The sequence below is a fragment of the Hyperoodon ampullatus genome (genome assembly GCF_949752795.1).
Source record: "Hyperoodon ampullatus genome assembly, chromosome: 4".
NCBI lineage: Eukaryota > Metazoa > Chordata > Mammalia > Artiodactyla > Ziphiidae > Hyperoodon > Hyperoodon ampullatus.
In genome coordinates, this window is record NC_136917.1 from 111,848,536 (window position 1) to 111,866,582 (window position 18,047).

At 37.6% G+C, this 18,047-nt stretch overlaps 1 protein-coding gene across 2 annotated transcripts in view; it reads right to left on the reverse strand.

The window, feature by feature from the left end:
- MSH3 (mutS homolog 3) overlaps positions 1 to 18,047 on the reverse strand; it is a gene marked incomplete at both ends in the record, with an annotated part of 183,814 nt that overhangs the window by 160,038 nt on the left and 5,729 nt on the right. For both annotated transcript variants that reach the window (XM_079703083.1, XM_079703084.1), the window contains 5 exons: positions 4,190 to 4,335; positions 5,956 to 6,073; positions 6,474 to 6,590; positions 8,230 to 8,436; positions 12,422 to 12,642. In XM_079703083.1, coding sequence (XP_079559209.1) covers positions 4,190 to 4,335; positions 5,956 to 6,073; positions 6,474 to 6,590; positions 8,230 to 8,436; positions 12,422 to 12,642 — 809 coding nt within the window. The remainder of the gene's footprint in view (positions 1 to 4,189; positions 4,336 to 5,955; positions 6,074 to 6,473; positions 6,591 to 8,229; positions 8,437 to 12,421; positions 12,643 to 18,047) is intronic.

Sequence of the window (18,047 nt, forward strand, 5' to 3'; positions counted from 1 at the left end):
ACATTTCTCCAAAGATATACAGATTGCCAACAAACACATGAAAGGATGCTCAACATCATTAATCATTAGAGAAATGCAAATCAAAACTACAATGAGGTATCACCTCACACTGGTCAGAAGGGCCATCATCAAAAAGTCTACAAACGGGGGCTTCCCTGGTGGTGCAGTGGTTGAGAGTCCACCTGCCGATGCAGGGGACACGGGTTTGTGCCCCGGTCCAGGAAGATCCCACAAGCCGCGGAGCGGCTGGGCCCGTGAGCCATGGCCGCTGGGCCTGCGCGTCCGGAGCCTGTGCTCTGCAACGGGAGAGGCCACAACAGTGAGAGGCCCACGTACCACAAAACAAAAACAAAAACAAAAACAAAAAAGTCTACAAACAATAAATGTTGGAGAGGGTGTGGAGAAAAGGGAACCCTCTTGCACTGTTGGTGGGAATGTAAATTGATACAGCTACTAGGGAGGACAGTATGGAGGTTCCTTAAAAAGCTAAAAATAGAACTACCATACGACCCAGCAATTCCACTACTGGGCATATACCCTGAGAAAACCATAATTCAAAAAGTCATGTACTACAATGTTCATTGCAGCACTATTTACAATAGCCAGCACATGGAAGCAACCTAAGTGTCCATCGATAGATGAATGGATAAAGAAGATGTGGCACATATATACAATGGAATATTGCTCAGCCATAAAAAGAAACAAAACTGAGTTATTTGTAGAGAGGTGGATGGACCTATAGTCTGTCATACAGAGTAAAGTAAGTCAGAAAAAGAAAAATAAACACTGTATGCTAACACATATATATGGAATCTAAAAAATAAAAAAAGATTCTGAAGAACCTAGGGGCAGGACTGGAATAATGACGTAGACATGGAGAGTGTACTTGAGGACATGGGGAGAGGGAGGGGTGGGCTGGGACAAGGTGAGAGAGCGGCACGGACATCTATACACACCAAATGTAAAACAGATAGCTAGTGGGAAGCAGCCGCGTAGCACAGGGAGATCAGCTCGGTGCTTTGTGTTCACCTAGAGGGGTGGGATATGGAGGGTGGGAGGGAGACGCAAGAGGGAGGGGATATGGGGATATATGTATACATACGGCTGATTCACTTTGTTATACAGCAGAAGCTAACGCACCAATGTAGAGCAATTATACTCCAATAAAGACGTTGAAGAAATAAAAAGTATAATTTTTGCACAAACAAATCAAATATAACAAACCTTGATAATATGTACATAGTTTATCCAGGGAAACAACTATGATAACTAAAAGCCATCTCCATCACCTCAAGCCAATAATAGCCAAGATAACCTGGAAAAGATCATAGTTTGGAAGAAAAGAAAAAGATTAAGTAATTTACTCAAGGTCGAGGGGCAATAAAGTGGTGGAGGCAAGATTCACGTAGTCTGACTCCACAAGCCACACTCTTACTCACTACTGACAATTACGAAAGGGATGGGGCCAGTTACAGACTGCATGAGCTAACAGGAGGAAAAACAACCAGTCCCTACACTCATGGACGACTGGTGGAAAGTCAACTGACACAGCCTCTCCAGAAAACTGCCTGACATTTTCTAAGAAAGCTGAAAACATCCACATCTTATAACTCAGCAATTCCTCCCCTACCTATATACCCTTGAGAAACTCAGGCACATATATAAGGCATGTGCAAAAAGGTTGATAGTGTATCCTTTGTACAAGCAAAAATTGCAAAGAATCCACAAGAATGAAAAAACTGTAAAATGAAATACAATGTAGCAATGACAACAAGAAAACTACTAAGGTAACACATGTAATATCTGATAAATCCCATGTACAAAATGGTAAACAAAGAAGCAAGACCCAAAAGGATACATACAATATATTTACATTTATATACTTTTTAAGGTAGTAAAACTGTATCTAAAAGCAAAGGAATTATCACCTTAAAGTCTGGATTATGGTTACCTCCAGAGGGAAGGGGCCCTTCTGTGAGCAGTGCTGTATTTCCTTAGCTGGCTGGTTGTCTCATATTACACTGTAAATTTCTGTTTTATGCATTTTTTTCCTCGATTATTTTATAACTTTTAAAAAAATCACTCATTTTTGGCTCAAGGAAGTTCCTTAATTCTAGCCCAGAGGCCTTCTTTAGTGGCCAGATAGCTGGACTGTAAGTACATTAGCATACATATATAAGTTTATCTCCCAATCTACAACCAAATTTTTTAAAAAGCTATTAACAGAAGTTCAAGTAATAAATTTATCAGCCAGATAAATTCCCCTCTGCTTTTTTAAATCAGAGAAATGGTCTACATCGTAAAACCTGCAACATCTACTACTCTGTGTGATATGTAACATTGATAAACCCATAGTCAGTCTGTATAAAGCTGTGCATTGCCCAGCCTGAAGGTAGCGGGCCTGATGGCAGTGGCACTACAACACAAAAGCCTTTGATTTCAGACTAACTACCAGAATCCAAAGGATGACTCCTAGGTAGTAACTGGGGAACATGTGACACTCACCACAACAGGGAAAAACCCAGCAAGAATAGGGTAAAGGAAGATGAGATCCATTTCAGCCACACTGAATTTGAGTGCCTTGTCCAATGAAGAGTTGGAAGCAAGAGCCTGGAGCTCAGAAGAGAGGTGCAGCCTGGACCAGACCTCTGGATATCATCAGCCCAAAAGTGGTTGGTGAGGTAAAGAATGGGTCCCAAGAAAATGCCTGAGATGCAAACTATCATTTCTTTTTTTTTTTTTTTCTTTTTGCATGCCTGTTCATACACCACGGTTAACTTTGGCAGTAGGCCAGAGCGTATGTCTATCTGCACAAAGTAGGAGCTGTATACTATCAGCTCTGCTCCTTAGACTGAGTTCCAGGTAAGTATAAAATAGCACATTACATCTGATAAAGCTTAAAAGCAAGTAACCTTACTATTTGTAGGTAGGTTCAATTGCCTGCAGCTAGATAAAAAGTGCTTCTCAAGGGTAAAAAAATCATTTAGAGCCATCCAACAGTAATGCAAACTCCCAGAAGGAAAGGCTTACTGATTAAGCAAATGTCAAGTTAGCACAAAGTTATGCAGTCAGAATGAGGTATTAAAAGGTACTTTGGAGACATCTGGGTTGTAAGAATTTTTGTTGATATGGTAGCTGGTTGCAGAAGTTTGTAAAAAACAAAGAGAATGAGTTATTATTAGGCAAAGGGTCCTACTTGTGCTTAACAGAACAAGGGAGTCTAATAGTTCCAAAGGGCCCTTAAGCCTAAGATTGTAAGCAGAGTCCAAGTAAGTCTATAAATGGGCAAATCTGCTCACAAATTGCCATAAGGCAAGATCAATAAAACTATGATTCACAAATTATACTCACCTGGAAGACTGGTTATAAATACTCCTAATCCTTATTAAAAAGAGAGTTTTGTACTAGCCAGCTATCATTTCCCTTTAACTCTCGAACTTTCCTCTGAACTAGATATGACAATCCCATAATCATTTGTGTTTAACTTCAAATCCCTAGAGGAAATTTGTAAAACCCTTTGTTATCCATGCATGTGTTGACTTTTATTCTGCTATCTGTACACTGTCCACATGCATGCCTGTCACTGGGTCTGTCTTCAACCCTAAACTGCTAGAGCCCATGGACAGAAACTATCTGGATCCTTCCACAGCACAGAGTGCCAAGTAGCCACCTGAGAAAATTATAACTAGTAATTTAACATATAAAATTAGGAGGAAAATGTTTTTCTAGTATAATTACTTGAGGACACAACCCATCAGATAGCCTCATTATAAACCATACATGATTACTCATATTTAAAGATTCCTTGAACATCTATCATTCGTTCTTTTTTTTTAATTAATTAATTTATTTATTTTTGGCTGTGTTGGATCTTCGTTGCTGTGCACAGCCTTTCTCTAGTGGTGGCGAGCAGGGGCTACTCTTCGTTGTGGTGCACGGGCTTTTCATTGCGGTGGCTTCTCTTGTTGCAGACCACAGGCTCTAGGTGCACAGGCTCAGTAGTTGTGGTTCGCGGGCTCTAGAGCGCAGGCTCAACAGTTGTGGCTCACGGGCTTAGCTGCTCCGCAGCATGTGGGATCTTCATGGACCAGGGCTTGAACCTGTGTCCCCTGCACTGGCAGGCGGATTCTTAACCACCGCGCCAGCAGGGAAGTCCCTATCATTCATTCTTCACCTACAAAGTACTTACCACAAGTCCAATGAAAACGTTCCCCTTTTTTTGGTCTTTAACATTTTCCTTATTTTCACAGATACACAGAAGATAGCTGGTAGAAGTATCAGTCATTATCTCATCGACATTAACAGCATCATCCAGCTTGACTAAAGGATTTACATGTAATAATCATTAAAGAAAAACAAATGCTACATTCCCATTAGCTTTTCTCCCTTAAAATAATGGTTCATTTTCCTGGGCATTTTTGCTTTATGCAAAACTCTTCCATACAGCATTTATTCTTCTGATTTATTCTGATCATAGTTACATGACTTATCTTCCCTAAGATATAAGATTCATGAGAACAGACAACTATTACCGTCTCACTTCCAAAGGGCCTGTGATATGCCTCAGATCCTGTGGAAGCACCAATTTTTAACCCTCTGCTTTACTTGGATAATGCTGAGCCTTGACTCCTTAATCTCATGATGTTTAATTCCACAAGTCAAAGCATGGATACACTGAAGTAGTGTAAATTACTTTCCTCCGTTAAAGTACCTAACAGCTCTCAGACATAGCAAGAGAATTTTTAAAAGATATGAGAAAAGAAAACCAAAAAAGAAAACAGAAACATACATACGTGTGTGTGTGTGTGTGTGTGTGTGTGTGTGCAGTAAGTCCATTACATAAATTCTCAGGGATGAAAGCTGATTTTGGACAAGGTCAGTCTGGGAACATCCACTTTGGGCATCAGCAGATAAGAGCTACAGCAGCAGCAAGAGAAGCACGGAGGGGTGCTGTTTTAGAAGCAGGCTTTGAAAAAGAGACTCAAGTTCGGGCAAAAGAAACAATAAAATTACGAAATTCTTACAGCCTGATCAGTTTAGAACAACACAGAGCTATTAATGGTCTGGGGTCCACTCTGAGTGATAACTGTTCTGTATTCATGGTATTAATGGAATAAAACAGCCTTCAGAATTTGGGTAGAAGCTAAGCAGGCCTCTAAATAAGCACATCTGTAATAAACCATAACAGCAATACCTTCACACAGTATCATTTAAGACCTTATCCCTACATTCTTTTATTCTGAGAGACCTGACCCCATTCCACAGTAAACAAAATGCTTCCTTATCATATTTGATATATAATTATTTGGTTTTTAAATAATTGATAGAATTTTATGACTTTGCTGTTAAAATCATTTTGCTTCAAGTAACTCATTGAATTTATCAATGACCATAAACTGGGGAGCAATCATTACATATACTGAGGGTTCTTGCAAGTGAGAAAGCTTACAATCCATTTTCAAAAGTAATAAAATTCTTATGATGCTAACAATTAATGAAGATGACCTACTATTATGTTTTATAAGCAGTTAACTGTGTGTTAACTTGGTAGTTTTCTTTTCACATTTTGAAGTAAATAAGTTATTTTTTAGGTCTCATTTTAGGAAGATCTACAGGAGCTTGTAAGCCCTACGCACCTAACCACTGCCCACAAAGGCCTAGGAAAGATGCAATTTCACATCAGTTGCTAACTTGCTATCATCTTTTATCAGGCTCTCTTTTTTCTTGCTCTTAAAATACAATGAACTCTCCTTTTACTATGGCATTTGAAAAATGCTTCTTTCCAGCCAATATCAACTCTTCTCTTTTCAGTACCTTACTAATCACAGGTCAAGGTAACCATACTGCCTCATCTCATCAAAAAGGTACCCAATCAAAGAACAGTTTTTAAAAATGCTATTTAAAACAAAGTCCTTGTAACATTTAAGAAAAACAATTCCTATTTGAAAAGGATATCTTCTCCAATAAGTGTAGATTTTGTATAAAGAGCAGTCAATTTCCGGGAAAAGAGTGAACTTTTGTTGTCCCCAATGGCTTTTAACGCAGCTGTTTCAGTTTGTTTCACAACTCCCACCTTCAACAAAAGTAAGAAATACTGCATATCAAATACGGTAGAAAATTTGTTAACAAAACATTAATTCCAGATTTTGAAAGGTTAATTCTGAAACATTTAAAATAAACAAATTAGTAGACAATGTCCAGAGGTAGGGCTTAAGTAATAAGTACCACAAGGACATTGCAAGTGTGGATAAATCACTATGAAACACTCCATCACAGAGTTGAAAAAACTTTTTACCCTAAATACCTAATATGTTAAAAACTCATGGAGCTATACTGACAATAATTATGACAAATTTTAATTTCTCCAAAATACCAAATTCCAAAACCAGTTATAGCCTACCATCTTAGAAAACATTTCCCTCTCTGGAAGAGACTCTAATCCCCTTTTCCCACAAGTTGAAGCCAAAGCTGACCTTATATCCCTTGGCCACAAGGCGGCGTACGTGAACAAACAGTCGGTGAGTAGGTATGCTTGCTGTCATAAAGTTGTGATCTAAATGGCAATAGATATTGAGCTCCCGGGCTGCAATCTAAAAAAATTTAAGAAGAAAATATCAATAAATTTCTACTTCTAGATTCCCTGTGCAGTGTTTGTTCACTTTGTTAAAAATCCATCAAGGTATACATTTAGGATTTGTGCACTTCTCTGTGCGGTATGTCAATAAAAAGTTTAAAAGACATTCGCTGTGTAGAAGCCTATGGTTTTATCTTTTTTTAACAGTGTCCATGGCCTAACCTCAAAGCCAACATCTATATTTATAAACAACTCAGAAAAATATGACAGGTTTTCTTTTATGTCCTTAGATCTATCAAAACCTTAAAAGTGCTGAGCTTTCCCTGCACAACACAGAGACCATGAGACTGAAATAGAATAAGAATTTGCTACTTAGCACATGCAAATAACTGAAAATTAGGAGATACCACGGAGTATACGTAAATGATGAACCTCCTTGGACAGAGGGCATCTTTGAGGAAGTGAGAAGAGAACCCCCTGGTCTGGTTAGCTACTTAATGATGCATGAATTGATAGGAATGCAGAATCGGGCAGCACCACCTGATTCCCTACGTTTTTCTACAAAGTCCCAGGGCTTAGATATTGCCCACTGGAGCCATGGAATTGGAGTCATTCCTCCACTCTCACTCCCCTATACCACCCGTCTCTGAACTGTATTAGTTCATCGCTGCAGGGCAAGAAGACATCAGTCTTTACTGTGGTCAAGGCTGAATTTAGCACTCAACCTAGAGAGAAGGGCAGAGAACAGCACTTCCTTTCACCCCTTCATCTATAAGAGGCCAACCACGTGGTTCCTGTCCTCAGGAAACACGCGGATGCTGTTTCAAAGTCTAATTCCATGACACAGAAGAGAGCATCATGCCATCTGAACTAGAGAACACCACCTTCCTGCCACAGGACATAGGACACTAGAAGAACAAAAGTTGGCCAGGTCTCCACTCCCCATCCATGAGGTGGCAGACGAGCCACCTCATCACTCTCTGAAGATGTACTAACTAACTAGGCCTAAAACTAAGGGATCATCACAATCATTCATGACTTCAACAGCACCACCAGCAATACCAAGCCTAAGCTTGCCCCTAAATGCTCAAATTTACTTTTAACCTTCTTAACTTCGGCCTACATCAAACACCCCAAATTAAATACAAACCCAACTTAGACTAAGATAGCAAGACAGCTGATATACAGAGACCTGTAAGACCTCACACACTTGTTGGTGGTTGGCAGAGTTAATGTGCTCTTCCACTGAGATTTAACTATGTTCCTGGCTATGAAAATTCATAATTTAAGGGTAAAAAGAGGAATTTCTGTACATCTCAATTTTCTTTTTCTTGTTTGAGTCTTCATTAGGAATACTTACATGATGATGGTTCATTCACAATTGACTTTCGATGGATGAGAGGTACTGGGCCAGCACCATGGAGAATAAGCACGAACATTCCAATAGGGACCCCTCACTTCCTTCCCCACAAATCTAGCATCCACCAAGTTTGCTTGTGTCTATTTTTAGTTTTTACTTTAAATGAAAGTATTTTTGAAGGTAATTGATCACATTAGCTTTTCCATAAGGTGGTCAGAAAATGAAATAAAAACATTGGAAAATATTTAAGGCTGGACAAAAAAACCAGGAAACAGTGTCTGAGAAAACAACTTACCTCTGCATCTTCCCCAAAGAATCTATACTTATATCCACATTCCACACACAAAATTGCATCTTTCTGCTGCTGCTTCATTTCTAAGTATTGTAATTCTAAGGGGGTGTAGATGCTTTTGGTCCGTTTGTTAGACGGTTTAGAATCAGAAGTCTTCTGTAAGTTTTCATAACTGCTATGTGATGATCCAAAATGACTGAGTGTCTTGTCCTGGCAACCAAAAGATTTTTATAGTTTAAAAAGTATTAACTGTAATAATAGTTCCAGAATGTAAATTTGGCACAAAGCTAATAACTGGTGAATCCAAGTGAAAAGTTTATAAGAGTATATCATATATTAGGCATCTTTTCTTGCAGGTTTGGAACTTTTTCAAAGTAAATGACTTAAAAAAGTGAGCCAAACTAAACTACTGTATAATTATTTGAGCAAATTTTGAAAGCCTAAACTAAAAAAGCTTTCTATACTTCTCTTTAAATTGGATTTCATTAAACCAATTATAATTAACCATTTTCTTTTCTTTATTCCCAGATATATAAGGCACAAAAAGTCATCAGGCATCGAACTGTCTCCCTCAGCGGTAAGGCAAAACCACTTTGAACAAGCATGCCAGCAGCTAAAGCTGCACTTAATGTTTAAATTTCCAAGTACAGTCTAAAAGATAGTATATTCCAAAATCTTTATTCCAAGAAAGAATCACAATTTGTTTGGTAAAGAGAGATGAGAAACAGCTTTTGGAAAGCATAAAGCACAAGGTTACTTTTTCAACATTAGTATTCCTGATATCCACCTGTCTATATGAAAACCATAATTAAATCCAGTTCACAGCTTAGAGCAAATTCCTTGCTTCTGAGACTTATTAAGGTAAAATGAAACAAATCTGTACAATTGATGACATAAAAATTCATATTTTAAGGCAAGGCAAGAAAAATCTAAACATAAAATTTTTCTCTCCCCATTTTGGCCCCCTCCCTCCCCTTCAGTGTGCATTGTGCATCTATCTGCCTTATGCTTAGGTTTAGCAGAAATACCTGCTCAACCATTAAGATCAATTTTCCTCCTTCTGGGGCCAGCCTTATAACTCCTTGGAAGCTAACATTTCTTTCTCAATCCTTTAAGGGACCACTCGCCTCGTACACACAGACATCTATGGTGAACTTTATATACAATGCCAACATACCATTTCCCTTAAAGATAGCCATTGGTGCATAACATACCGGTCAGACGACCTGGGGAGACACTGGGCACCTAATGGAAGTCTTCTTAGCTTAAATACTTACCTATGACCTTATTAATGTTACTAGCTATATTACTTACATTCTGCCTATTTTATAATATAATTGTTTCTTGCGTTACCAAATGTATGACTGAGCCTCCAATAAAATTAATAATGATTAGGTGACTTAAAACGATTGACAAAATATACAGTCCTATATGATCGGTGATTTTAATAGTGTAACCCTAGATATGGGAAGAAGCAACAAGAGGGAATCTTTTTCTAGACCGTAACAGACTATAAGACAGGTGGTTCAGAGGCTTTCGGCTACTGTTAACAGGGCCTAGTCCAGTAACAGCACAGTGAGTGGCCTATCAACAAAATCCTTGCCTGACCTGAGAATGAGTATTCCTAGCGCCATAGGACAAATTGATCACAAAATGCCTCCCAAACCTTGATTGAAATTAAGACCGAAAGGGAACCGATTACAAAATAAAGACTGTTTGCCCATCAACCAATTCTACAAGAATGAAGTCATTAGCTACTGTGGTTGCTGACCTATATTACACCCTGAAAGGAATTCAGGAAGAAGATCAGGATGAGGCACTTTTTGAAACTTGCCCTCAGATAGTTAGATATTTTCAGGAGAAATTTTTTTATAAACCTGGATTCTTGCATCATCCCATACTTAGAAAAGCACTAAAATCATTAACTAAGATGTCTGTTCCTTGTGACTAGCAGCAACCTTCTACCGAGATGTGTGCTTGAGTGCACATACCCCCTTTACCAAAATCACATATATGCTGGCCTCCCCCTTTACTTCTTTGGAACAGTTCTCAGAGCTCTCTGAGAGACTATCTCCCAGGTTATAATCCTCAGGTTGGCTCAAATAAAATTTTTCACTTCTTTCTTAAGTTGACTATTGATTAATTATTTGTGTCAAAAGGATAAATCCAGCTTCTAATTAAATGTCACTGGGTCACTGCCAACATCAAAAAACTTACCAGCTACCCCTGAAATTAAAAATATGGCCTAAAAGACTGGTGACCAGCAGAGGCAGAGAAGAGAGAAAGAGAAATGTCTTATATGGCCCAGGGAGGGGACTGCTGTCAAAGGAAAGCCCAGAAAGACGTTCTTTGCAGTTGCAGTTGCTAAAGGTTTAAAAAATTCAGCTTAGCTGGAATAGCAGGTAGAGACACAGTTTATCTGAATAGCGAAGCCAAGCAAACCTCCAAAGATCAGTAGTGAGACCTGGTAAGGTATGGAGAGGCATGGCAGGAGAAAAGTGGGTCAATATACCAGATTGGAGAATGCATTTGCTTTTAATTATGATGGATTTTCTACTTCGTTTCCATGACTGTTATCTAAAATTCAGGAAAACCACATATTGCAAAACTTAATGAATACTTAAAAAAATATATTTCCTGGAAAAAGAAAGTTCTTACTTTATACCTTATTCATATATGGAATGAAAGTAGGAATCCAGCAGATAGTTTTAAGCATATGGGATACGAATAAACAAGTCAATCTGAATACTTGAGTATTAAGCAACTTTTTCCCCCACCATTTGGGTGAAAATATTTCTCAGATATACTCTTTTTCATATTCCCAGAGACAGCATTCTGAACTCAATTTAACTTTATCTTGACAATTGAGGATGATCAGAATAATAAAATGGGAATTTCAGGACCTATTTCTAGGTGTCCCTTCTAACTGGTTACTTCTAATGTGCTGTGAATCAGAAATGCCAAGTTGGTCATTTTATGTATAAACCAACAGTAAATCTCATGAGACCCTAGGATAAATTCTCCAATTAATAAAGTAAACATACACAGACAAACTTTTTGATTATGACCACTACACCCAGGTGAACTGCTTCTAAGTATTAAAAAAAGATTAAAAATAAAAACAAAGCAACTTTTTTTCTGATGATGTAAAATAAGTCAATGGATCTTATGGCCTGGCTGAAGGAGGAGTTCATGAATCTGGACTTTGTGGGAAGGAGTGTGAACTTCTGAAAATTAGATACAAAATTGTGTTGGTCTGAGTATTTATCTGAGTAACGAATCCCTAGTGTTCATTAGATTTAAATGACTCATAAAAAAAAATAAAGAACTAGTTCTCTAATTCCATCATTTTCGATCATGGCTACACATTAAAATGAGAGCCTTTAAACGATATCCATGCCCAGTTTTTCATGAAAACTAACTAAACATGATTCTGAAGAAGGGTTCTTACTATCAGTATTTTTTTTATTGACGTATAGTTGACATACAATATTATGTTAGTTTCAGGGGTACAACATAGTGATCTGATAGTCAAATACATTATGAAGTGATCATAAGTCCAGTAACTAACTGTCACCATACAAAATTATGACAGTAAGGTGATTCTAATTTAAAGCTGGGCTGAGAACCACTAATTCTGAATTACAGATTTCAATGATGGATCAAGAATTAAATTCCCTGATTCTGCAATGGTGAAAAATACTAATAATCACAAAACAGTGGAAGAAGTAAGAAAGCCATATACGTTTGGTTAAACTCTGAATTTATTATATCAGCCAAGCTTTCAACTAAAAACCTCAAAACATCTCTATAAATTATTCACTGTGATTTTCCAGACTAATCATGGAAACTATAAGGAGGACTATAAGAAACTGTGCTTGTATTAATTATTAATAAAGAATCCCCCCAAGTCAGTGGCTCCTAATCCAGGCTGTACATCAGAATCTTCTGGGAGGTTTTCTTGGTTTTGTGTTGTTTTAATAAAACCAATTCATCCTGCCTTAATACATAGTAAATCACAATCTCCAAGAATTAAAAAAAAAAACTAAAACTAAAAAGCAAAAGCTCCCTCAGCTAATTTGGATGATCAGCCAAGTTTGGGAACCAGTGCCCTGAGTGAACCCACAAACCTAAAGGCACTTCAGAACCTACAGTTCTAAGTAACTGGATATTCATCTATATAAGAGTTACATACCTTTTGACTAGTTTGAGATTTGGAATCTTCAGAAGAAACTGCATTCTTTGCACGTAGAAGATTGATATCATCAAAATCAGTACATTTTGGCAGAACTGCAAATCTCTTCTGAAGAGACTCTGTCTGGACTCTATTTTGAGGAAGGGCAGAATCGCAGCAGAATTCTTTCAATTTTTCCAGAGACTTTAAAACGTTCCTGGTCCTCTGATGTTTCTTTGGCTCTTAGCAAGTCAGAAGAAAATATAACAATAGTATTTTATCTCACTTGGTCAATTCATAATTAGCATAGGATTTTTAAAGAGGGAGCTTCTCACTAAAGCAATGAATCTAACTATAATGTGATAAGGAAATAAAGAAACCTCGGGTTCAGGGTGAAGATGGCATATTGAAACATAGATCTAATTTCACTTGGTCCTGAAATCCCATTAAAAACTACAACAGGGCAGACAGAAAAGAAGAGGTGACAACTGCAAACAAAATATCTGAAGCTAGAAGGATAAATGGATAAGCAATAACCAATTTAGCATACCTGAAAGCTAAATCCTAAATAAGTAATATATAAAACCAGGAACCAATCCTACTTACAACACCAAATGCTTATTAAATGGCTCAAGAATCAGGGCACCAGTAGCTCTGGAGATGGAAAAAAGGGAGGTTCTAAAATAAACAGAACTGGTTCAAAACAATTTAATCCCTAGACCCCTACCCCACTCCAAACTCAAGGGTAACTGTCCTCCTTCTACCTCAGAAGAAGACTGGAGACTTCTCTGGAAAAGGCAAAACAGGCACAGGTGAGACACAGTACTGTGCCTGAGCCATAAGAATGATGTGAATACAGGCTTACTGTATGCGGAGAAACCAGCCTCTTCTCACCAGCTCTCAGAACACAGGCAGCCAGAGCTCTCCCTCCAGGCAGGAGCTCACAAGACTCTGGACCGGGGAAACTGACCAGCTCCATGGGAAAGACCTAAAGATACTGACACCAGGAATTCACCAAGGAAACCAGATCACCACTCCCAGGACATGTGCCTTCCTGCCTCCACAGCTTTGCTCATGCTATTCTTTCTCCCCAGAATGCCCTTGACCCCAATTTCCACACAGCAAATTGTACTCATTTCGTCAAGACCCATCTCAAAACTACTTTTTCATGAAATTCTGCTAATTCTCCCAGTTTAAAGTCATCTTTTCTTTCTCTATGTTCCTATAGCAAGATCGCATCTCTCTACAGCACTTATCACACTCTGCCAATTAGCAGTTATTAATAAGCAAGCAACCCATAAAATAAGGGAAACTATCATGTATTGGGTATCTACTATATGCCAGAATACATCTTTTCACCCTTTAGAGCAATACTATTAGGTAATTACTATTTAATATAAAGAAACTGGGACTGCATTTATTATCTCTTACTTTCCCATTAAAGCAAAAACACTCTGAGGGCAAGAGTTGGGTTTTGATCATTTCTAAAAGTTTAAATATTTTCATATTAATATTCAAACCTCTTTTTAGATCTATACTTTATCCTGTCTCCTGTTAACCTTGTAGCTAGAAAAATGTATATTTGAAATCTCTTTTCAAATGTATACATTCATCTTATTTACTGTTATTCTCCCCTTTTCAGGATGTATACTTGAATCACTCTTCAAACATATACTGTAAGTTTTTACATTATATAAGGACTTCCCCCTATCGATACAAAAAAAACTTTCCCGGGATGGGGGTGGGGTATAAGTCTTAGAATTGCACTCATGTGAAAAAAGAATATCTAAAACTGAAGTGTTAAAAACTAAGGTGAAGTAGCCAGGGACTCTTCTAGCTAGTGAATGCTCTGTTCTTTTCTTCCCATTATGTATTTTTTTAAGTAAACAGTAAAGTTCATATTTCAAAAAATTCCATGTCTATGGCCTTATTTCCACAAACTTCAGGGTTTGCTCAGCTGGATGTGCAGCAAGGACTCAGCGTGCATGTGGTAAGAGCCCTTGATGGCTCACTTTCTTGCCCTCCTCCTTACCATCCTTCCCCACCCTACCCTACTCTCACTACTGCCAAGGAAGAGTCCACCTTGAAGCTCCATCCTTGAGTTATGCTCAATACAGAAAGGTTTTCGTCGGTTCAGAAAGATCCTGGATTGAGCCAATACAACCTCTCTGCTACCCTTCCACATCTCTTAAAGTTTTTTCTCTCCTTTTTCTGTGTAGCCATCTTTCATCCTTAGGCTACAATGACTTTCTACGAGTGCATCACAGCTCAAGAGTTAGGAAAGAAGGTGTCCCACACTCGTTCATTTATATCAAGCCATTATGATTCCTGAACTATAAAATAAGAGAAAGAACTGGTATACACGCAATTACCCCAATTACAATTTTTTCTTAATGCTCCTAGAACCATCAAATCTTGAGCCATCTAAAAGAAAACCAGGGGGAAATATGAACATGTTATCTGCGGGAAGAATGAAGCTTACACAGGAAAACCAAAATCTTTCATTGCCTTCCTCACAGATACCTAAGAGAGATTTGAACACCTCATAAGGCCCTCAATGAAAAAAACTAAATTGGAAGGCTTCTCAAGTGCAAAGCCCCCAAGAGCTACGAAACCCTCATGCCTAAGAAGGGACACAGATATAGGCACCAGTCCCTCCATTAGGTCTGAGGAAGACTGTAACTACTGTGAAAAACCTGGCTCATGGAAAACTGAGTACTATGAAAATTAAAAGGGTAACCTCCTAAAATGGAGTTGGGAGGCCAGCAGGGAGAGCTCTCCTGGACATACTACCCAGCATCAATACAGATCCCAACAGGAAGAGACTTACCTTGCATCTCCTATAGAAGTGACACTAGCTTACTACCACCAGCAGGAGGAAGATTTTCTCCTTGCCTGGCAACAGTACAAACAATGACAGACTGTCACAACTCAGCCAAAGAAAAGCCACTATACTTTGAACTCCCAGTTTCCTCCAATGACCCTCCCAAATTCCTCTTCTCCTCTATAAAAGAGTTTCCTCTCCTTTGCCTTGCTGAACTTGCATGTGGTTTGCCATAGTTGCATGTCCTAAACTGCAGTTCTTACCTGCTCCCAGATAAATCCATTTTGCTGGTAAAATAATTCGCTGTTCTCCTGTTTTAGTTTAACAGTACCCAAATAAACCTTAACAACCTCCATATTCTGCTCCTATACTTAAAACCTCATACTATTTCCTTTTCTGAAGATGCCATGAAGTGAACTATCAAATTGCCACAATATGAGATTAAGACTTGCCAGCATTATCACTAAAGTCTCTGAGCCCTTAAGAGGATATACCCTAGAAATCAGGCCATTGGTTGCTGTCCCAACATGTTAAATAGACCAAAAACTTCTCAGTAAAAATCTTTCACTGAATTAACACCTTCACTGTTTGAGTTTTAATTTTTTGTGTACCATAAAATGTAAATACATAATAGTTACTTTCTCTACTCAGGCTTCCTCCTCTAGGCCTAGGTTATGAAGGATCAAGGAGGTAGAAGAATTATCATATTTTAAATAAAGAATTTTAATCTAGAAGAAAGCACAGAGTAGATGCTGAAATATAAATATGTGCCACTATAAACAGATTTTTAAAAATCTGTATAAGAATCTGTTTTACAGATAAAATAATTCATCTTAAAAAAAGGAAAAAGAGAAAAACCTCTGGAATATTACAAACATATTTTAAATCAGTTAAATTAAACACAATGTTCAGGCAAAACCAATCTATACTGAAGTCAAGATAGTGGTTATCCTTGGTGGGGGGAAGGGGTTGCCAGTGGGAGGGAGCACAGAGAGGTTTCTGGGGGTCCTAGTAATATAGTTTCTTGATCTAAGTGACGGTTATATAGGTGACTTCAGTTTGTGAAATTTATCAAGCTTATGATTCTCTACGTGTGTTAAACATCTGTAATGAATTAAAAACAACAACAAATCCATGTTCATAGATCTCAGGGTCTCAAGAATTCTCTGTTTGGGAAGATAACCTACAGCCAATGTTTTTGAGGGTTTAAGCTCAAAAGAAGATATTTAAGCTTAGGCAGATAAAAATAAGACACAAGTCAAGGAGGAGAGTCTTAAAAAGAAAAATAAATAGATTTAAGAGGCAGTTTCAAATCTTGTCTAACAACAGAAACCCAGGTAAAGGGCAGAACTTCCTCTTCTTTTAAAAGACTTATTTTTTAATCTTAGTGCCCTTGTTTTTAAATATTCATTCCAAATTGGGGCATGTTGTTTTAAACGTCAAAAGGTGATTCTTTTTTTAAGAGCATAAAATGAAAATGGAAAGTTTGTTGGATAAAACTTTTTACCCTGTATAATAGGCAGTCATTACAGAATGCAAAAATGGGAATTTGGGGAATGGCATATTTGATTCCATGAAAAAATGTGATTTTTTCACTAAAACTAAGTAGCTTTATACTCAGCCATAAAAAAAAAATGAAATAATGTCATTAGCAGCAACATGGATGGACCTAGAGATTATCATACTAAGTGAAGTAAGTCAGACAAAGACAAATATCATATGATATCACTTATATGTGGAATCTAAAATGTGATACAAATGAACTTATTTACAAAAACAGAAACAGACTCACAGAGTTAGAAAACAAACTTAAGGTTACCAAAGGGGAAAGGTCGGGGGGGGGGCATGGTGTGAATAAATTAGGAGTTTGGGATTAGCAGATACAAACTACTATATATAAAACAGATAAACAATGAGGACCTACTGTATAGCAAGGGGACTATACTCAGTATTTTGTAATAACCTATAAGGGAAAAAAATCCGAAAAAAAAAATGTATATGTATGACTGAATCACTTTGCTGTACACCGGAATCTAATACAACATTGTAAATCAACTATACTTCAATTTAAAAAAATGTAAAATAACTAAGTAGCTTTGATGTTAGGATATTAATTGCAGTGTGTAATAATTATATATATTAATCGATGTCTTTTATAAAATGGTCTGGGGTAAACTGGAAAAAATGAATTTAAGGCAGATTTCAATTTGAACTTTCTGGATATGGTTTAAAGGTATAATATTTGATACGTTTCCCGGGTCTTTTTAAAAAATTGTATCTTATTTTTATATACTCTGGCTATATTTTATAATATCTTTAATTGATTTTGTAAAGTCCACATTTATATAGTATTAAGATAATGTATATTTGTATTTATCAAAATGCATTTGAGACAGAGTTCTACACTGTTTATCTGTAATTAAAATAAGAATAATAACAAAAAGTCAAGTCTGAATCTGAGGAGATTTTATTTACCAAAGGTAGCCAGACATATATATATTCCATCCCATATGTTTTTCCTATGTGATGCTGACACTCCTGCACTGAAAGGTGGGATCCATGTTCCTTCCCCTTGAACCCCCACAGGCCTTTGTAACTAATTCAACCAACAGAGTATGGCAGAAGTGACACTATATAACTTCCAAAGCTAGACTGTGAAAGACAATACAGCTTCTGTCAGGATACTCATTCTTGGAAACCAGCCACCACCCTATGAGGAAGCTCAAATGAGCCCACACAGAGAGACAACGGAGCCAGCTCATACTGGTAAGTGAAATCTTCAAGAACTCTGTGAGCCAGTTGTAAAACACAGCTATTATGTTA